Source organism: Panthera pardus, unplaced genomic scaffold (genome assembly GCF_024362965.1).
Source record: "Panthera pardus isolate Hobbes unplaced genomic scaffold, ASM2436296v1 HiC_scaffold_10, whole genome shotgun sequence".
Lineage (NCBI taxonomy): Eukaryota > Metazoa > Chordata > Mammalia > Carnivora > Felidae > Panthera > Panthera pardus.
In genome coordinates this window covers 30,967,100-30,989,449 of record NW_026526655.1, presented here as the reverse complement: position 1 = coordinate 30,989,449, position 22,350 = coordinate 30,967,100, and the positions used below count along the sequence as shown (strand labels likewise).

The 22,350-nt window shown below is 38.1% G+C and overlaps 1 protein-coding gene across 3 annotated transcripts in view; it reads left to right on the top strand.

Moving 5' to 3' along the window:
* Positions 1-22,350, top strand: part of PARD3B (par-3 family cell polarity regulator beta) — a 1,011,329-nt gene that overhangs the window by 384,674 nt on the left and 604,305 nt on the right. For all 3 annotated transcript variants that reach the window (XM_019446282.2, XM_019446284.2, XM_019446283.2), the window contains exon 3: positions 20,393-20,564. In XM_019446282.2, the coding sequence (XP_019301827.2) occupies positions 20,393-20,564 (172 nt within the window). The remainder of the gene's footprint in view (positions 1-20,392; positions 20,565-22,350) is intronic.

Genomic DNA, 22,350 nt, shown 5'->3' with positions numbered 1-22,350 from the left:
TTTAACTTTTTTCAAGGGGTAATATTGAAAAAATACACAAAAACAAGAAAACAAAATTAGGATAAATGATAAAACAAACACTAAGCCGGTCACCAGTGACTGCTAATGGGAATCATCTTCTATGTGGTCACTTTTCTATGGCACACATGTTTGAAATATATGAAAATATACAAACTTCTTTTCATACAGTGATTTCAACTTCTTTGAAATCTAAATTTATATCTTTTAAAAAGTGTGTGTAAATATACCTCTTTTCAGATTATCCTTGACTACTTCTCTTTCTTCTCTCTCTTTTTAATCAACACGTTTGTTTGTAGATGATCATAGATCCAAATAGCTTCTCTCTGCTTTTCTCAAACCCAAACATTTCTCTTCTAAAAGGAAAGTGGCTTTAAAGACACCATAGGCCAAGTGGATCTTCCTGTGACCTATGATGGGAAACGTACTGGTCAGCAGTAGGCTGGCTGCTACATAGGAGAATCCAGGATCCCGCCATGAGCCCTTTATTGCACCTTCTTCCTATGGAACTTTCGGAGGTACTAAAGTAAACCGTGGGAGCCGATTTAGTGTCCTTTCCCTAGGGGGACCCTCTGGTCTAGTGTTACCTCTTACCTCGTGATTTTACGTGCCAGATTTATAGAATCTAAGACTGCTCATAATGCACGAAAATGGTCTGTGCCAAGAGAAGGCAAGCAGTAAAGTTCTTTGAGCTACCCAGTTTGGAATTTATTTTATGAGACTCCATATTAATAGAAGTATTTGAGGTTCAAATAAGGTGAGTACGAGACTGTTTTTGGCAAATAGAGAGACCTCCATCTTGTCTGAGAGAAGGCTGGGCTCTCCATTGCTATCCCTGTGCTATCCTTCCTATCTATCACTGGGAAACCATGATTGCTGAAGTGACAAAATTAAGTATAATGCCAGCAATTATGATTTCAGAGGGAAAACATAAAAAAAATAAAGCTGAAAAATAAAATGTTAAAGGGAATTTTAAAAAGAACATGAGCAAAAAGCTCGTGAAAATAGAAAAGGTTAGACATTCAACATTTTATCACCTAAAGGAACTAAGCTAAGAACAAGGCAAATGTTGCATAAACCAATATTTAAAAAAGAAGAAGAAAGGAAATAGGAGGTAATCTGAACACCACGGAAAGAATGCAAGAAACAATTGATGAAAATTCAAAATGAAATACAGTAAAATGGGCAACACCAAAGTGAAGCCAACTGACTTTTTTAAAAGTTAGCCTGGTAGATGGGGGAAGAGGAGGAAGCATGTTGCCTTCTTAAAGTGGTCCCCTGAAATGAGGCAGCTCCAGTGACTGGGAGCTCTGGGGAGACCTCTAAGGGCAGAGAGAGAGCTGCCCTGTGGAGGCTAAGAGCTGACTCTTGGGGACCTCCTGTCAATGGCTCCTGTCCCCTAGCTCTCTCTAGGCTACCTGAGAGGGCAAGGAGGTGTGCCCTTTAGTAAATAGCAATCCATCAAGCTGCCAGTTTCCCCTTGCTGGCTTCTCACAGGCATAGAGCTGCCACAACCATCTCCATCCGTTTGTGAAACCCACTCTCTGGGGGCGGATTTTACATTTAGCCCCATGTTCATCAGGCAGGCGGTCAAAGCAAAGTACCTGGTCACCGTGCCATCCTCTAATCAGCTATTTTATTACTTGATATTTTTGTAATCCAACTGTTTAATGTTGACATTTCATAACTAGTTATTTTTCAAGTAAAAACAATGGTGAACTTTCTAAACTTAGAAAAGTTTTATTTTGATCACCTCTGCTTTTGCGGTTGCTGATCGTACCCAACATCACTAATTCAGACTACCTGCCGATCTTCACTCCTGCTTCCTCCACACCCACCCACACACATGCCTCCTCTAACTCATGCCCATAGCTCACGTGGAGTAACTCTTCAGTTGCATATGTCAGGTAATTTCAAGTACCAAACTGTGTATTTTAATCTTTTAGTGGGAGCACGCGAGGATAGGGGCAAAGGAGATGCTCACACAACGTACCACTTTTGTGGAGTATATCTGTTTACATCTAGTCTTATTCCCCAGATGATTTAAGGGAGGCTTCTTCATAGTAGGTTAGGACTGGAGGTTTAAGAAGCATGAACATACATTATAAGTCATAAAACCTAGGGCACATTTCAGGAAATATACCTGTGGGCACAACGTTCAAGGTCCTTCATTTTCTGGCTCTAACTTTTCAATCCAGCCTTATCTCTTCTAGTTATTTTCCTGGCAGCTTCTAGGGACCTGCCCTCCAAACACCTCAAACTAAGTGGTTGGCATTTTGCAAACAGTGAATTTGTGACGTCCTATCCTGTGCCTTTCTGGATGTTGTGCCTTGTACTTTGATGGGCTTCCCAAACTTGCTGCCCTATGCAGTCATACTAAGGAAGGCCCAGCTGAAATATCATCTCCACTCTCTAACGTCTTTAACAGCTTCCCTGAAAACATCCACAGAATGTATCTTCCTCTCTCTTCCTGACATGGCATTTTGCTCCTTCAGCCATTGTGTCACATGTCACAGTGTCCATATTGTTTTCATGTGCATCTGCCCTTCCTACTACTAAATCAATAGGTTCTTGAGATGGGGGGCTGTATCCTGAGTTTTTAACACAGTGCATGGCATGTTAAAAGTACTCAAAAAAGGTTCCTTAGATGTAAGAGTTGAAGCACTTCACTGAGATTCCTATTTGGACTACTGAACGTTGGCCTTTCCTCGTTCACTGAGGCACAGTTAAGGCTTCAATGAACACTGCGCTTCTGCTGCTTTTAAGTGTTGCTCTCTTCCATTTTAGCTCAACTTTCCCAGTTTCAAATCTAGGAAGTCTTCCATTTCTTCTAGTTTTTTGTGTTTTTTTTTCCCTATTAGTTAACCCTAGCCTGGAAATTCCATAAGTAAGCATCGTAAAAGATGTACATAATGGTAAGGAACACTAAGAAGACATTATTGCTTATGGGTCTGAGACTTTGTTCTAAAGCATTGATTTTGCCAGTTGTTTGACCTCTGAGAAATGAGGCTGTTAGGATTTTCCAGAGGAAAACCAACAGGATGTATGTACATGTGTCTGTGTGTGTGTGTGTATATATATATATATATATATATATATATATATATATATATATACACACATATATGGAAATTTATTGGAAGGAATTGGTTTATGTGATTATGGAGGCTGAGCAGAAAGCTGTAGATGTAGAAGAGCCAACGGGTCATTCCAGTTCCTGTTTGAAAACTTGAGAACTAGGAGAGCCAGTGGCATAAATTTTAGTCTGAAAGCTGGCAGTCTTGAGACCTAAAGAGAACAGATGTCTTGGTCTGAGTCTGAAGGTCAGGGAAGACCAACGTCCAAACTGAAACAGGCAGGAAAGGGGAATTCTTTCTTACTCAGTCTTTTTATTCTACTCAGAACTTTAGTACATTGAATGAGGTCCATACAGGAAGACAGTCTGCTTTACTCAATCTACTGATTTTAATTTTAATGTTGTCTGGAAACAACCTTACAGACACAACCAGAAATAATGTTTAACCAAATATCTGGGCACTCCATGGCCCTGTCAAGCTGACCCATATAATTAGTCATTAAAGAGGCAGTGTTCTGTATTTTGTGAATGATGCCAACCCGTTGACTTAAGGAAGGAATTCTGTGTATAAAGAGCATCACTTATTTTGCAAATGATAATGAATATAGTCTTTGCAAGAAGATTGAAGTATAGTCTCATTTGATAGCTGCATTTTAATCAGGGAAGAAGTATAGAGTGAAAAGAGCACTGTATATTTTAGTCAGTCATAGGATAAAGGTCTCCAATTATTTTAGGAGTTAGGCAAATTAGTAAATAAGTATGTTGAGCGTATGCCAGTCCAGAATGGTGGGAAATGTGATGAATAGAAGAACTCAGTACCTGCCTTACAAGTATGCAATATTTTTTAAGTTGTAAGTTAAGGTTAGGTGTTGGCTCAATTCTTTCCCTCATTTAGCTGTTAACTAGCTACAGGATTTTAGAAATTCATGTGATTTTTCCAGAACTCAATTATTTTATTAGAATATATGGCTAATCTTATAATCTCAAGATTCTTTCTATGCATTTCACCTGCCACTTACATTTGAGAAGTTAGGAAATAACCTTTCCTGATTAGAAGAGGGCTAACATGCATTCCAAAGAAAAGTGGCTTGTCATTCTCTGAAGCAACATAGTCTGCTTTCCAGTGATGTCACAATGAAAATGTCTATTGTTTTGTGAAATATCAAGAACAAAAATATCCTAACCGTATTTTTGAATCAAAAAACTAATCATATTTTTGAATCAAAAAACATGCTTCATGAGACAGTATGACCAAATTTCTTTTTTTTTCCCCTCAAATTTCTTGATAATTAGGTAGCAAGTCTCCACAGGCCTTGCCAAATCTGTATCTTACCTTATGCGCACAGGCTTTCTAAAGCTTGAGGAATGCTTTCTATTGTAAAATAGGATAAGTTTCAATACATATGTGTTGGCGTGTGTTGATTTTTCTTGTTCAAAGTCTTTTCATATAGTCCTGAAGTCTTCAAACTATAATTTAAAGCAAGACAGCCTCTGTGGATTTATGGAGTCATTTTCCCTTTGGCTAAAACCCTCTATGGTCACAGACCACTAGATTTAAAAAGGCAGCTGAACCCGTCCAAAGACCAACATAAATTTTCAGAGGTAGAGAACATGGTGCCTGCTTATTAAATTAGTGAGAATATAGTATTTGGCAGCTCCAAATAAATGATGTTTTTCCCTTTTAAGTTAGAAGCAAGACAGTTAGAGATGTGTGATATTTGACTTACATTTGTCACGTTTAGCTACATTCGTGGGGAATAATTTGCATGGTACATCATGTGCTTACTTTAGACTTCCGTTTGGATTTGTCTGGATAAATGGGTTCACCTTTGCCAAAAGCTCCCAGTTATGAACACATTTAAAACAATTTTTCCCCGACACACAGAGAGTGAACATGAGCATTAAAAAAAAAAAAAAAAAGTCCTGTTGTTTTACTGGTGTCTTCTCCATTACTCCAGTGCTGACCTTCTGAGGTTGTCTAAGTGCAATGGCAGGCACTCCCCATTGGTTGCCTGCATCCACTTTCCATTCGTCCTCTTGTTTCATAGAAATTATTAATTTTAGTCCAATAAAAACAGGGCCTTTTCTTTTGGTGATTCATTATTGGAAGCCATTTTCACTGACTTCGAGGGCTTTGGGAAGAAAACATGTTTATCCTTGACAGATCTTGGTATTTTTCCATGTCTCACAGGAACCTTTCCAAGTCTTTTTTCTATAAAAACAAAATAAATTATAAGCATGGAGACTTTCTAAACCAAAGTTGATTAACTGTACAGGCTTTCTAGAGTAGTTTCTGAGAAAATGCTGCCCAGCATTTCCAGTCATGACACTTGTGTGAAAGGCAATCACCTTCACTCCCATTTAATCCAAAGCTGCTATTAGGAAATGCAATTTTTGATAACACTTTATATTTGGAGTTACATTATATTCTATAGAAATAAGAGTTACTTCTCCTAATGGTAATATCAATAACTCATGGGTAGAAGCTAGGACAAAACGTCAGATGGATATTATGCTCTAATTAGTGTCTTTCCCCCTCCCCATCAGCTTGTTTTTCTTTTTTCATTTGATGCTTATCACTTAACATGAAAAAGCTTCTAATAACATTATATATCTTTCTTTTTAACGAATATATATATATGTGTGTGTGTGTGTGTGTGTGTGTATATATATGTATATGTATGTATATATATACACACACACACACGTATATGTGTGTGTGTGTATATTTTGGTTGAAGAAAATGTCCACATTTTCGATGTTAGTCTATTTAAGTATTAAAAATTCAGTCTATCTTATTAGTCATATATTCAGTCCAATATTGTTCTGGGCTGGGAGTTACCTGGTCTCTAGAAACTGACTTTTTGCATTTCTAATTAAAGAATACTATGGTATAGTATTAAATACAGTCTCTAGATACTAGAAATTATTCAGGTTACAAATTGAGTTGGATCTTAAAGGATGAATAGGGCTTTTGATCAATAAAAATAATGTGGGGTGCCTGGGTGGCTCAGTCAGTTAAGCGTCTGACTCGTGATTTCAGCTTAGGTCATGATCTCATAGTTGTGAGATTGAGCCATGCATTGGGCTTTGCACTGGATGTAGAGTCTGCTTGGGATTCTCTCTCTGTTTCCCTCTGCCCCTCTCCCACTCACAAGGGTGTCCCCCTCTCTCTCTCTCTCAAAAAATAATGATGATGATTATAACAATAGCTAGGGGCTAGCATTAAAGAAGTACCATTTTTGTGGTTAGGCACTCTTAAATTATATCTCATATACTACAACAACTCAAACGGAAGGCTTAGAATAATGAAGGGGTGCTGAAGTTTGGCTTCTAATTCTGGCTTTATCATTTAACCATCCGATTAGTGTCTATGTAAACCATCTAACCTGTCAGTGCCTCCACTTTTGGAGCTATTGATGAGGAGGAGCTAGCTTCCTCTAGGAGCGGTATAAGCAAGAAGTAAGATATTACAGTCTGAAATTATGTGCTTAAACATGGTAAATACTCAGTAAATGTTAGCTGCTGTTCTCATACATAGATGAAGAAAATGATTAAGTCTTAGAGGAGCTAAGTACCTTCCCTGTGTTTCAAAAAGGTTCTGAGGTGGATTTGAACTTTGGCTGGCTTCAGAGCCTACGTTCCCTACTACTAAGGATTCTAGGAAAAGAAAGAGTCATTGTAGATGCAGAAGCTTGTGTGTGGTGTTGGTTGAGGGGGAGCGAGGCAGAGAAGAGTATAGATGAGTGAGTACAGGAACATGAGGCTGGATTTGGCCTCCGGCTACTTGTGGAAGGCCTTGTAAGTCCTTGGATAGAAACAAATGTTATCCTAGACAAGTAGGAATCAGGGGAAAATAACTTGTTCTACAATTATTTTGCATTATTTATTTTTACTGAATCAATTTGACAGGTAACATTGTATAAATTTAAGGTGTACATTGTGTTACTTTGACACATTTCTGTGTTGTAATATGATTACTGTTGTAGCAATACTTATCCTGTTACATAATTATAGTATTCTTTTGCATTTAAGTGAAAAAAAAAAAAAAAACAAACTCCCAGAATTTCCTATTGACTTAAGCTGCCTTCTAAGCCAGTACTATGTTTTCAGTGAATAAACTAAGATACAAGTTCACATGGGAGAGCCCTCAAAGTTTAAGGAGTTTACAGAAGAGACCTCCCTAGATACCATATATGTGAAACACTTTTTTAACCATGATACAGGATCTAAGCACTGTAGTTCCATAAACCATGTCTTCTCACTGCTATGGATTGATTTGACTCAAGAATTCTGATTCCAACTAATAAAGTTCAGCAGGACCATAAGCACTTGTGGAACATCTGCAAAGGGGACTATATATTGCATACCTGCTAGCCAACATATCTTCTCCCTGTTGAGAGATTGATGTGAGAAGTCAAAACACAATCATATTACTTAGGGAACATGAAACCAGGATACATTTGGAAAGTCACGTGATTCAAGCAGGGCCAGCTTCATGGGCATGTGACCTGTACAGTTGCTCAGGGTCCCATGGTCACTAGAGCCCCACGTTTGGTTCAGTACTCTGAACATCATCTTCCAATTCTTAATTTTTGAACAAGAGCTCCACATTTGCATTTTGCACTGGGCCTCAAGTTGTGTACCTGGTCCTAGATTAATGAGTTTAATGGTACTACACTGTAATCCCCAGACATCATTCATTTCACAGTAAGGATATATCCCTATTAATGGGGCTTCAGGTTGGCTCACTAATGCAGAAGGTGCCTTCAGAAGGTAAAACTTAGAGTGGCACTGCTAGTATATTCCTTTCTGACACCAGTTTCCTGACTTTCATCTTGTTGATATAACCACTTCTTTAGTCTGTTTATATAGTGAATTAAATGTTGTCCTGGGTGTATTTCCTTGAGTTGATTTTGTGTATTTACAAACAGACCAATACATATTTATTTACTAGATTACATCTCTGAAAGAAGTCATGTTTCCCGATTCTTTAAAAAGTGCCCCATATGTTACTTACATGTTGTGGATGAACTAAATGTCAATAACTCTGAAATTTACGTGAAAGAGCAGATTGGAGGATGGAATATAAGCAAAAAACATTTTGGTAAGATAGAGAAATGTGGCTAGAAACCTCATAGTCGTTAGGACAATAGGTTGGCTGAAAACCATGTTGTTAAATAAATGAAAAGTCTTTGGTGAGACACATACCCATCACTCTCAGTTTTTACCCATCACTCTCAGTAGTTGGGCCTTTTAATCCTTGGCAATATGAAGAGCAGGGAGAGTTTACAGGAAAGAACAAACGTGATTGATGACAGGACAGTAGGAGATATAGAAGAAACATGAAAAATAACAAAGTTTGTCTTGTCTGGGGGGCAAAAGAAATAAGGGAATCTGAAAGTCTTCAAGCACTTGAAAGTTTTTTGAAACAAATTGCCTGACCATATTTTTCCATTTAATAATGGATTGTGTGGAATTTCAGCATAAAGAATCTGCAAAAACTAATGAATTAGTCGGATTATGAAATCAGTGAAATGTTACAATTTTATTTGTGATTGCTTTATTGAAGTAGCTTTATCAATCTGCATTTGTTTAGAATATGTATGTATGATTTAAAAACCAAATGCCCATCAATCAGAACATTTCCCACCTGCTCTGTCTTACAGGACTATCAAAGTAGTAAATTAAATGAAACCAACATTGTTTTACTGCTTGCCCATCATAAAGTATTACTGGTTCCAGGTGAGTACCTATTTACAAGGGACCTTTGAAGATTTAATAGAGGGTTTTAAACGAAGTACCATGCAATGAAAATTTTTGCATCATAAACAAAAATGAAAAGTAAACTGTCAAACATTTTGCAAAGATAAAAAAAGACAATATACTTAAAATGAAAAGAGCTAATACATGCTGATAAAGAAAATGGAACAGAAGGGCAAAGGGTATGAACAGACCATCCACTGAAGAAATAAAAATGGCTTATAGAATTATTTTCAATATCACTAGTAATCAAATAATTAACCTTTAAACAGGAGAATATAATATTGTCTGTAAAATTGGCAGTGGTTGAAAAAATTATACTGCTTTGCCTAGATAACCTTCATTTTCATGTGTCCTGAATGGCAGAATGGCTAAATTATTTATATGACTTAATATGTTATGCAATGTTATTCAGGCATGAGTTTTCTTCATTTTTTGCAGATTAAAATTAGAGAAAACTGTATACAAGAAAATCCTAAGTGAAAGTATCAGAAAATTGTGTGTCATGAAGTATGGTTCAAGTAATGTTGAGATATATATGTGAATCCATAGAAGAGAAGACTGGACAAAGGCACCGATATTGTAACAGGACTTTTCTGGGATTTTAGATTATCTTGTATGTCTTCTTTTCTACTGTGCGTTTTCACAAGTACCCCTAATGACATCCTTTTGAAGTTGAAGTTTTCTTTCCCCTGGGAGACACTGCGAGTCCTACCTCTTCTTGCCTAAGCACTTTTCTTTTCTCTTCTCTTCTTTTCTTTTTTCTTTTTTCTTTTTTCTTTTTTCTCTCGTCTCGTCTCGTCTCTTCACCTGAGAAACATAAAAGCCTAGAGTAGCAAAGTGCAAAAGTGGCTACTGGGTTTGAGAGTTTAGTGTAAACACTGGCTTTTGAAACCCAAGATTGCTGATGGTCTTAGCAACCTGAATTTTGGGGTCCAGCCCTGATTTCAAAACATGTGTTCCATTTTTTTTCCTGTAACTATGCTCAGTGTGTTTCATTTTTTTTTTTTTTAATTTAGAAACAAATCCTAGTTTTCACGCCGACAGAATATATTCTAGATGCTTTAGGAAGAAGGCCTTTTGCACAAAACATATAAATTTGCAACTGACTCTGAAAGATGCTCTTCCCACAATTAGAGGCAAGACCTGAAGCACAGGTACTCCTGGAAGAGGTAATACCCCTCCTGCGATTGTGAGCAAGGAGCAAGGACCCTGGGCTTCTTGTCTTCAGGCCCCAATTAGCGAGGCATCATTCTATGTGAATTTAATACACCCACAATCATAATTACAAATCTTGACATTTAGATGCTCCCAAAGTCAACACCCATCCCAGCAGGGTTAGCCACATTATCGCTAGTTAAGGAGATGTAGAGCAATTAGAAGCTAAAGGAAAAGGTTAGCTTTACCACTCAGACGGAAGGGGTTCAGTAGCGAAACCCACCTGCAAGTGCAGTGTTAATTTTTTAAGATATCGGCTTCAAAGCCTTGTCACCCATGACAAGGAAGATCTGAGTCTAAACGGAATATTTAAGAGAAGTGCTTCCTCATCCCTCAATCAGGCTGCACGCTGACCTTTGCGTCGTCTTCACCGGTTGTTCAGCTGTCACCAAATGCTGGAGAAAGTAGACCATCATTAGACCTGTCATGAGGTCAATCAGCCGGTGCTCGGGCCAATTTGCTAAATGTGTCTTTGCTAAAGAGTCTGTTCCCTCACCAGTCTGATGAAATGTAGTACCAATTAATCACCAGCTAATTTTCAGGGAGTTGAAAACTCCCTTGTAGTCGTTGGCCACTCACAACGTTGTCTGGCCTTGGGGGACCTCAGGCCTGGAATGTGAGGCCACCTCAGAGACACGTGAAACTGTTGAAACGTGTGTCTTAGGCTACCACAGTGACAGGCTAGGCGACATCTGCCTCAGGCCAACACTGACCTGTTTTAGTTAGAAACCCTCCATGTGGTTGGCAAGCCCCAAAGACCATGCCTGCAGCTCAAGTGCACGCAGCATTGTCTCCTTGAACGTTTTAATGATCCAGTAAGATCTCGTTGTTTTTTCTATCAACCTATCAGTTCTTTATCTGTCTTTAGAAGGTGGTGGCTTTGTCATCATTCTCTGCAGAGGTTTATTATCTGAGAGCTGTTGAGTTGTCTTAAAAGCAGAAAGGTTTCTTTTTTTTTTTTTTCCTTTTACCAAATAGACTGTTCTATTTGTAGCCAAGTCTCATAAATTAAAATACTTGTCAAAATAAATGAATAGTATGTTTGTTATATTCATGACTTAAAATCACATTTGATTGCTTACTCATTAATCCACAAAATTAAGCAACGCACCCTGGATTGCAGTCATTAGTACAAAGAAGCAGGGTTCTTCTAACCGTCAGACGTAGTAGAGAACACCGTACGATTGTGTTTGTTTCAAAACTAAGTATGTTAACACACACATTAGTTTTATAATTTCAGAAGGTCTCCTCTGGAAGAAAGTCAAGTACATAAATGCAGTCCACCAACAAACAGGGTTGGGATCATAATATACTAAGTGGATTTGAGATGGAACAATTGTAAAATGTCATCTTACATTGAGCCTCAAAGCTGACAGAAGCTATTTTGCCCTCTGTAGGAGCATACGTGGTAAGGGAGGTTACCTTTACTCCCAATTGGATGGAAAAATCAAGGACTCAGGGAGATGGTGTCCACATCCATCCAAATGGCCACATTTGCCCTTTCTCTCCGGTAAAGCAGAGAATGTAAACCATTTCCCTCACTCCCCTCTATGTGGCAAGTACTCACGAGCAGCTTGGAATACAAGGTCAGGTTATACTTGAATTCTCTCATCTGTAACGTGGGGATAATACTGTTTTTCTGATAAGTTTTCTTATGAAAATGAAATAGGATATGTAAGTACTTAGAACAGTGCCCAGCACATAGTGAGGGCTGGCTAATTATTTGGTAAATACATTTTTTAGTTATGTGACTCATGGTTTCAAGTAGCTGACAGTTATAGAGGCAAGTAAATCAAGATGGTTGTGCTGTGTGACTGGTAATGATAGAGACATGGACAGTATTGTGGGAACAACATAGAACCCAGTAGAAGGCCTTGAACTACATCTTGGAAACTATGAGAATATAAAGAATTTTAACTTGGAGCAAGACCATGCCACTTTGTATGATGGAAAGCCCATTTCAGCAGTAGTGTTGTGGGTAAACATCCGGGGGCTGGACTAGAAGCCAGAAGCAAATTGAGGCCTTTGCAGTGGAGACGTAAGGACCTGGAGATGCATTGAGGCATTTTATTGTGATGAATAATCCCTGCAGAGAGAAATCAGCCTTAGATTCCAGTAAGTTACTGCCTTCAAGGGTCTGTTGACATATCTATGGATGACTGTGGCAGCGCTGGACCTTGGCCAAGAAATTACCAAAAAGGTGTTTCTGAGGCCGTTCCAGCTTTGGTTTAGGGTAGAGCATAGAAGCTGTAGGGAAGTAAGGAGAAAAAAACTGAGCCAGTAAAATAGTACTAACGTGAAAGTTACAACATTTTAAAGATATGTCTGCTTTGTCATTTACAAAATATTTTTCCACGTGCTATTTTATGTTTTCTTGTGTCGGGTACGCTTCCTTAGAAAAGAATATTCTTTCAGAAATGCAGGTTAGATGTGTGTGATTTAGTTGAGAGTGATTTGAAGAAGAAGTCATTTGTGTGTATGTGTATCCCTGCATTTTAAAACATTGTCTTCATTTACACTAACGTACACTCTCCCAAGACCTTCAAAGCCCTTGGGATTGGATAAAATTGAGGAACGTCTGTGATATACAGAGTAAATGGCAAGCAAAGCCACTCAGCGAATTGGCATCATTTTTGAGTTTTCTCAACCAGTTTAACCCAAGGATCTTCCACTTTCTTTTGTGTCGGTTATTTAGTGTGTGTAATTCAGAGACAGTGGAAATACTATTACTGACAAAGCCAGAGATGCTGTTTTTTTTTTTAATTTCTGACATTTGTGTTACCTCAGAATGCTTGAAACTTCTTCCTGCTTCTTTACGTGTTTGCTTTGTCCGTAGCTGTCCCACCGGGCCCTTTAGGATTAGAGCTTGGTGGTTACCACCTGATCTCCATGGAGCCCTTTGCCCGACCACTGCTATGGATGGTCAAGGGCACAGAGGAAAGTGTCTTCAGGCTTTCCTTGTGTATGTTAGGTGTCGGTTTTGAAGGTTGTTTCATAAATGGTGAGTTGTTACTACGCAGGAAAGTGAAGAATGAATGTAACAAAAATAAACAAATAAAAAATAAGGCTCTCAAACTTGAGTCAGTCACAGGAAAAATTCGATTCAGTATAAATGTATTTATTGTATACCTGACTTCTTAGTGAGCTGCTGCATAATTAAAGGTAAATGCAGTTCTGGCCAAAGTATCGGTGTTTTTTTAATAGGCATGCTTTTTGTTATTACCAGCAGTGTAGGCAGCTGCCTTTTGAAAATGTGATAAGAATAAATAGGATTCTTAGTACAGTTGAATAAATTATGTTATTTTCTTTAGCATGAAGCTTAAAGCTGTAAAGTTTGTAAAGGTCCCTATTACAGATTTTTCAGTTTGGAGAGGAAATGAAAATTGGTTTTATCTCATTTACTGAATGTCGATTGAACTTTCTGAGAATCAGAGCTGTTGCATACTTGCTCTGAGGATACTTGATCTGATGCTTGCATCTGATGAAGATGCAAATTTGAGCATGCTCATTTTAAAAATCTGGATTAAATGCTTTTAGCTAGCTGTCAAAATCCTATGAAGGAAGATCACCTGTTTTCAAACCTTTGTTTAAAGTGGCATAAAAGTAAGTCACATAGCCCATTGTTATTTAGTTACAAGCAGATATGTATACATTTAAATGAAATTCTTCCGTGTTTCACTCTCTTCCCAAAGGTGATAATGTGTTTTCCTGTACTTGTGAAATGGTTGTAATTTCACAGTCTTACTTAGATTTAATTGTGTTTATTAAGATTTGAGACAAATGATTCTAATTTTGTTTTGTAGGATCCTGTTTTTTTTTTTCCTTTGTCTTTGAATTTTACTTGATAGTTGTCGGTCATATGGAATAGGTATGAAACGGTAAAAATAGCAGTGTGTTGTTAAATTCAAGAGTTGAACCCAAAGAACTCAATATGGCAAATAAGTTTTTCTTAGTAGTACGTGAGTGTACTTGACGTGTAATTAAAATAGAGCCACATTTCCTAACTGTAATTACTAATACAAAAAATGTACTTTTATAAATCATGTTCTATGGGCATTTGGATGATTCTTTTTGATTTTCTCTATAGGCTAAAGATAATAGCATTCGATTATAAAAACTCAGGCTCTAAAAAGTGACAGAATGCTATAGTTTGATAACAGAGCAAGCCACATCATGAATATTGAGGGACACTGCAATAAATACCCTTGGTGGCATTTATTATGAAAATATTTACTTGTGACTGGAGAAGCTAAAGGCATTGGTATATTGCTTCAAACTGTGGTGGAAACAGCACAACCCATGTTTTGCAGGGTGGGGAGAGTGGTAAAGCGTGTCTACGGGTTGTGTGATGAAGAGGAAGACAAAAAAGAAAAACAAAAATTACCTATTTGATGTGTTTGATCTTGGTACTTTCTCCGTTCCTCTGTCAATCCTGTGATGAAGAGATTAAAGAGAATCAACAAAGTAAAAGCAGAATATGGATAAACAAGTCAAGTGGGATTTAGTCTGGAAGCCAGAGAATGTTAGCTATGGTAGGAAAAGGAATTAACATTTAACCTTCCATTGTGTACCAGGCTCTGTGCTGAAGTGTTTAGGCATGCTAGGGATATTATCAAGGAACTTAACGTTCTACCTCCACGTGACTCACACACTCCCCACACACACGCACGCACGCACGCACGCACGCAAACACACAGCCCTTTACTAGTGATATTGATCATAATAGTCTTACTGTTTAATTATACAAACAGGTCTGAGTTCTCGAAGTGATATTGATGGTGTGAAATTGCAGAGAACACATGGCTCTTTTGATCAAGTCTATTATTCAGGTTTCACAGATAATTGTAAGTTACCCAAAATTCTTCCATTTCTTTTCATCTTTGAATTTGTTGTTGTTGTTGACTTTTTCATTATTTTGATCTACACAAGGTATGAGAAAAAGATGGAAATATTCTCTAAAGTGAAGTTTTATGGGTGATCATTTTGCTAGTAGAATCCCAATTTCAGATGTTCTTCCCATAGGCCTTCCGGGGTGGCCAGGGGATGCTTGCAGTTACCAAAGCCAGTGCCTAACCTTTGAACTGGGAGCACCATCAGCATGGACAACTGAGATCGAATTATTGAATATCATTTTACATGCTACATTAGTGTGTTTATTTTTACATGTTTTCTTAAGTCCTATTTAGAAGTTAGGTGTGCTCCTGAGAATTGCACTCCACCTTGACCTCTCAAACAGAGGTAGAAAACATGTAAGATAAACATTGTACATTCTCCCAGTGCCTTAATTTTACTGGCACATTAAAGAGAAAATAGTGTCTTATTAAAACAATCACAGAAAGCTGGTAGAACGTGAAATGGAAGACCTTAATTTGTATAGGCTGCACACTTGAATCGTGAGCTTTATGGAATGCCATCTCAGACTACACCGCTGACTCTGCCTCCCTCTCCATGTGCTCTCCACCCCTGGTGTACCACTTGTACTCCTTCAGAGACCAAATAAGCAGATTCTCCCTTTCAAAATTGAGCCTGAAAAAGAAAGAGAACACACATAATCTCTCTTTTTGGAGCCTGATGTGGCAGAAGCAATTTCTCTTCGTGTTGAATAGAAAAGTAGGAATTTCTCTCCCCCACCACCCATAATAACAAAACCAGAACAACGGTAATAATGATGATGACGCTTCGAGGGTCTTATGGGTATGTACAGGTTGTTTATATGCATTCATTTCTAAAAAAATAATAATTTGGATGTTTATTCTAAAAACACGTGAAAAAAATCTAGGTATCTTTTACTTGCTCTGTTAGGTTTTAGTATCTGTTCTTGCTTTCTTTTAGTCATTTTATTCCAACAAACATATGTTCAGTGCCTATTGTGTATACTCACCAATCTAGGCGATGGGGATACAACAGAAAAAACAAAAATCACTGTTTCCTTGGAGCTTATATTCTAGCACAGTGAGAAAAAACAGACAATAAATAAGACAACTAAAAAATGAAACATTGAGAGGGCGATAAATGCGATAAAGAAAAAAGAAGGGAGGATAGAAAGTGGCTGTGATGTTGCAATTAAGATCGTGTGGTCAGCAAAAGCCTGGCATTTGAGTAAGGATTGGAAGGACAGAGGAACAAACCATGTAGGTGTCTGGGGAAGACTATTTCAGACAGAGAGAACAGCAAATACAAAGACACTGAGTCAGGAACAAAGAAGAAATCATAGATGGATAGAATCCTGAGAGCAAGGGAGAACGCACTCAGAACATGTGGTCAGATATGTCCCAAGGAGTTTACGACCAGATAGTCCATTGCAAGGACTTGAGCTTCACTGTGACATGGGAAGGTGACTGACCAAAGGAGACACATGACCCATCTTGTGTTTTAGTAGGATCACTCTGGCTGCTGTATTGAGAATGGATTAGAAGGGAGCATGGGTAGAAATAAGACCACACAGGAAATTATTGCAGTGATCCATGGGAGAGACTGTGGTAGCTGGGCCCAAAGTGATGAGAGTAGAGGGGTGAGAAGCAGGTAAACTCTGATTATATTTTGAGATTTGTTCACAAACTGGATGTGTGTGGGGTGTATGAGAGAAGAAGGGAGGGGTGGAAAAAGGCATCAAGGGTGAATATGAGATTTTTCTCCTGAGCAGTTGGACGGATGGACTGCCAGTAATTTGAATGTAAAAAGATTGTGAGAAGAGCTTTGGAAGATCATTTTTTCAGTTTTTCACATGTTATGTTAGGTGATGGACCATATAAGCCTGGAGTTCGAGAAGAAGCTCTGGGTTAGAGGTTTAAATTTGGAATTTATGAGCATATACTTACATCTATGCCATGAGACAAATGAGATGTCCAAAATGACTTAGATGTGTTCTCTGTCACATTTTTAGAGATGAGGAGGAATAAGTAAAAGGAAATTTAACGGATGGTCACAAGAGATATCCAGGAAGACAAGTCAACAAAACAATTTAAGAGGCATGTTGAACTGTGTCCTAAAATCAAGCCAGATAAGTGGCTTGGGATTTAGTTATCTAAAGATTGGTTTTGACCTTCATAAGAGCAGTTTCCATGGAATGGAGGGGCAAGAGCCTGACAAGTGTGGTCTCAGCAAAGAACAGGAGTCCTTTGGAAACTGCTCTGTAGAGATTGGAAACTGCTCTGTAGACAGACATTTTCAGATTTTGCTTTTAAGGAAAGTAGAGAAATAGGGTATTATCTACAGGGGTAAATGGGTCCTGAGAAGGTTTCTTAAACCTTTCTGTTGTTGGTTTTTCTTTTTGTTTGGGGTGGGAGAATGAATAGTGTGTTTGTGGACCAACCTTCCTGTGTACATCTGGGGATGAGATGCCAAAATACTGACAGAGATCTGTGAGGACAGGAGTTTTGATTAGAAATAATGACTCTGAAAAGAGTTTGGATTATGGGGTCTTTGGGAAATGTTGGTGTTGTGCTGGGTGACGTGAGAATACAAGCATTGCAGAAGGAGAACAGAAGGGTTGCCAGAAGATGGATAGGGCAGCAGAAGAGAAAGGCATCCAAATGAAATATTACCTGTTTGCATTTTGCATAATGTTTAGGTTACTATAGTCCCAAAGATGTCAGTGAAAAATCTTCCACATGCCATAGAAGTTTAGTCTAGGTGAAACCTTAACAACAGAAAAAAAGTTAAATAGAATTTCTTCTTTCCTGTCCAACTTCTTTTTCTATCATGTTGGAAATCAGCATGCCTCTGTTGAGGAGCCAGAACCATGATTTATGTTAATTAATGCATCTCTGTAACACCGTCTGCTGGGAACTCTGTTACCTGATAATGGAGGTGTTCTGATGAAGCAAGTAATGTAGCTAATAAGCACCTACAATGTACGATTTAAAGAAATTGTCAGTTTTGAAACAAGTGTGCATATTGTAGATGTTGAAATGCAGACCGCATGGAGAGTTTCTTATCAGCCAGCACCAATGAAGCCAAAGACTTTGTTTGGGCACCACCGATTCAGGAACCGAACCTCTTCTTTCCAGGAAGAGAGACCGTCTCATTCATTCATCCATCTGTACATCTAGGGTAGACATTGTGAAGATAATGCCTGTCAATTGTGGGACTGGGAGACGGACTGTGAGATTTGGGAATACTCCACTTCTTATTATCATCATCTTTGTGACGACTATTGCCTTTTCTCTCCATTCTTGATCGTATTCTTTAGGATATAGTATCCTAGTGGACAAACCACAAATATTTTACAAGATATCCTCTCTTTTTACAGCTCTCTTGTTGGAAAACAGTCACAGTGTGGTCTGAAACCCTGAGTTAGAAATGAAAAAGACTAGATTCTAGTACCAATTACTGTTTTGCCTCTCCCTTTGGGAAACAAAATCTCCGAACTATTATGTTCTCTCATTTGATAAGTAGGCGTACCATTGTTGTTACATCTGCTGTAAACTTGTATGGATATAATAGTATGGAAAACAGGAGAGTATCTTGGGGAGGAAAGGTTACATAATAAACATAGATAATGGCATAGTTGATGAGTTATCAGTTTTAAGATTGTGTATTATGCTCCAAACTGATACTCAGTTTTTTTCTCTTTTCCCCAATATGGAAGGCGCACTGCATTTACTAGCAGTTAAGGATGTAGGAAGAGGGAAGAGTAAGGTATTACTCTTCACTAACACAAAATTGTTCATAGAACCCACGTAATAAGCCGCTTCATCTTGCCGATTGGCAATTAAAATAAATGTTACTAAAATGTGTTAGAATTCACCAATATGCAAAACTGAAATTATAATTATGTCACAAAAATAGTGATGAAAATTACACTTCTAGCACATTTTAAAAACTGATTTTATTTTCCTTTTCAAGATTTAAAGTTTTAAACTCTTCACTTTGACCAGATGATTACAAAGATACAGTTCTACTGATTATTTTTATACTAGAATAATCTTTCGTTATTAATCCATTTAAGTCTTCTCTCAAATCAGTTCATCATTACTACCAATTAAAAATAGAAAATGTATGTGCTCAATTTCAAGAATTAAAAATAATGCCTTGGGAGTAGCATTTCTTTCCTGTGGTAAGAGGATTGTTGGATTTTCCAATTAAAGAAGTCTCCATACTGGAAATGAGTAGTCAATTATGAAAATTATTTCTGAGTAGTCAATTTGCATATCCCTAATTGTATTCATTTCTTTTGAAAGATTCAACTTGGAATTTATGATGTTTTGATTGATTACTCCTGCATTTGTGTTATTAATACTATTGCCAACGAGATTCCCTTATGAATGGGGCTTTCTGTGCCTTTCCTAAATAAATGCTTGAATCATAAGTAGGTTTGTTGTATGTAATGAATGAAAAATATCTAAAGATTTACTAGCAGATTTCAAAGTTGCCCACACTGCTCTTTCCTGGGTTGACAGTAGCATCCTCTCGCTGCCTACTGCACACACATTTGGACTTTTCCACGGCACTTGATGAGACGCTTGTGAGGGTCCTCCGTGGAGGTGCTGTCTGCTGGCCAAAAATACAGTTTGAGCAGGGTTGTCCTCACTGTTGATACAGCAGTGCTTGGGCAATTACTGGAATATTTTATTTTATTTTGCCCTTTATGAAAAATGGCTTGGAATGGACAATTAAATGTTTTATATTAATGGTTCTGTTAATAGTTCTATATTAAGAAACATAGTTCTCCTATGAAATGAAATTGAAATGAAGATAGTAATAATTTGGTTGAAAGTGCTGACGCTTAGTCTCTTTGGACTTGGCGTTCATTGGACTGAACCAGTCAGCACAGTGTCATGAAGGAAGAGAACAGAATTAAAGGGATGTATAAAAAGGGGATGATATCTATGTGCACAAAATGAACACATTGTATGGAAATATACACATTCATTTGTTGTGATCGTGTCTAAGAGGGCAGCTGTAATTATGGATTTTATAATATCTCAGCTCTCCGAGCCTTGAATGTCCTCTTTTTTCAAGTAGACCTATCCTCAGCTTCTGCATCTTCGACTTTTTATTTCTGGAAACACTCTTAAAACTACTGAAGTCCTTTTAGGAAAATTGGTGAAGGTGGCAAGGGGAAGGGGCAGCCATTTCCTTATTTCGAAAGAGCCAAAATTGGTTCTTTATTTCAAGAATCGGCAAACAATTAATTCCTGGCTACAATGCTTTTAGACCTATTGAGTGGAGAGTTGTGGGGCAGTAACATTCAAGTTTGACGTTGTCAGGGGCCATTTTCTTTAAAATCAAATAAAGATCACAATCAGCCAGATACAGTGTTGTGTGATGATGCATGTCATACCAAGTAATGAGTGTTGTTGGATTTGTTTGTAGCTGATTGCTGTGTTTGATGAACAAGAACCACTCCACAAGATTGAGAGCCCTAGTGGAAACCTTACAGGTCAGCAGACCCCAGATGCCTTTGAGACGGAAGTGGCTGCCCAGTTGGCTGCATTTAAACCAATTGGTGGGGAGATCGAAGTAACCCCTTCTGCTCTAAAATTAGGTATGTACATTTTCACTAGTATGTTTTTCACCGGATTGAAATACATCAGCTTGCTGATTATGAGTTGCTTCTACAATATGACGTATCCTCTTAGTATCTTTCTTTAAAAATCTGGTCTGTCTTTTCTTTAAATTATTTTCACATAGCTCTTTGTAGTCGATGATGCTCAGACAAGTGGATGCGGTTTTTGCTTGCATTGCGGGCGAATCTGAACCGCATCCTCTCGAAGTATCCTACAGGACAGGCTGGTCTGTAAGTGATGTGGCTTATCTGTAGCCTATGAGGATCACTTTAAGAAAATGTCCCTGAAGAGTGTCACTTGGCAAAAGCTAAGGTTTATCAAGGAATTTGGACTAGAAACAAAGGTCACTTTCTGTTTCAGCCACCTTCTTTTTCTCCCCAAATGATGTATCTCAGAGTTTGGAGGAAACGTTTGAAGTTCATTTCTTTCTTTTTTTTTTTTTTTTTCAAAAAAAAATTTTTTTAACATTTTATTTATTTTTGAGACAGAGAGAGACAGAGCATGAACGGGGGAGGGGCAGAGAGAGAGGGAGACACAGAATCGGAAGCAGGCTCCAGGCTCTGAGCCATCAGCCCAGAGACCGATGCAGGGCTCGAACTCACGGACCGCGAGATCGTGACCTGAACTGAAGTCGGACGCCCAACCGACTGAGCCACCCAGGCTCCCCGAAGTTAATTTCTTAATTTTGTCCTCCTCATTTATTCAAGCGAGAACAACCCACCTGGTAGTTTTGTTCAGAATTCTTTATTTTTGTTTTGAAGGAATTGGGAGAAAAATAAACATTCTTCTACAGTTTCAGTGAATTTACATCTCCAAGAGAAATGTCAGTTTTTGGTGATAACTCTTAGAGATAAATTTAGGTCCGTTTAACAGCATGAAGCTTTTGAAAATCCACTAACATTTTGGTACTTAAAACAAATTTTCATTCCTGTTGAATGTATGCATATGTTTTGAGACTGCTCTGAGCACCTGTTATATAGGTTAATTCTCCAGATAGAAGAACAGAGGCTTTTACTACTTTGCAAGGGGAATCTTTCGCTTGCAAAGCAAAGAACATGCTTAAAATTGTAAGTCCTAGAGAGTACTCGTTTTTCCCATCTGAAACAAAATGTTTACTGTAAAGTTTGTTTTACATACCACAATATTGAATATCCGTATTTGGTACAAATGTTCTGGAAAGCATCTGTGGTGCTGCCTTTGTAATAAACCAAGTAGAAATTAATGACCTATAATCTTCACAATTCTCCTCTATCCTTTGGAAACCCGGCCAGTGAGGCCGTGTGCTGGAATGCAGACGACAGAGGGCCTTGTGGAGGCCTCTCTCCATCCACAGCGAGGTTTGTGTCTTCCACAACCTCACCACCCTATCATTCATTTGCATAATGGATGCCTTTTTATCCATTATGCAAATGGTGCGGGAGGAAAATTAGGCAATAAGGGAAGACGAAAGGAGAAAATTGCTCTTGCTTGTTTTAATATTCTATTTAGAAGCGAGCACTGTGTGGTCTTCGAAAGGCTGAAACTCCAAGGGCCCTGGGCTTGAGAATTTGTTTTCACCTTTCTCTTCGCTTTCTCGGGGAAAAAAATAAGTTTGTTTTTCTTAAGATTTTCAGCTTCTTTTGTTGAACCAACTGAGCAATGCAATGTTGAAGTCAGGAAGAAAGGTAAGCTGAGGTTCTTTTCCTTTGAAAGTGAATTTTGTGCATCCTGAGGACGAATTTTTGGTAAGAGAGACAGAAAACAATCTTGATTAAATGGGAACTA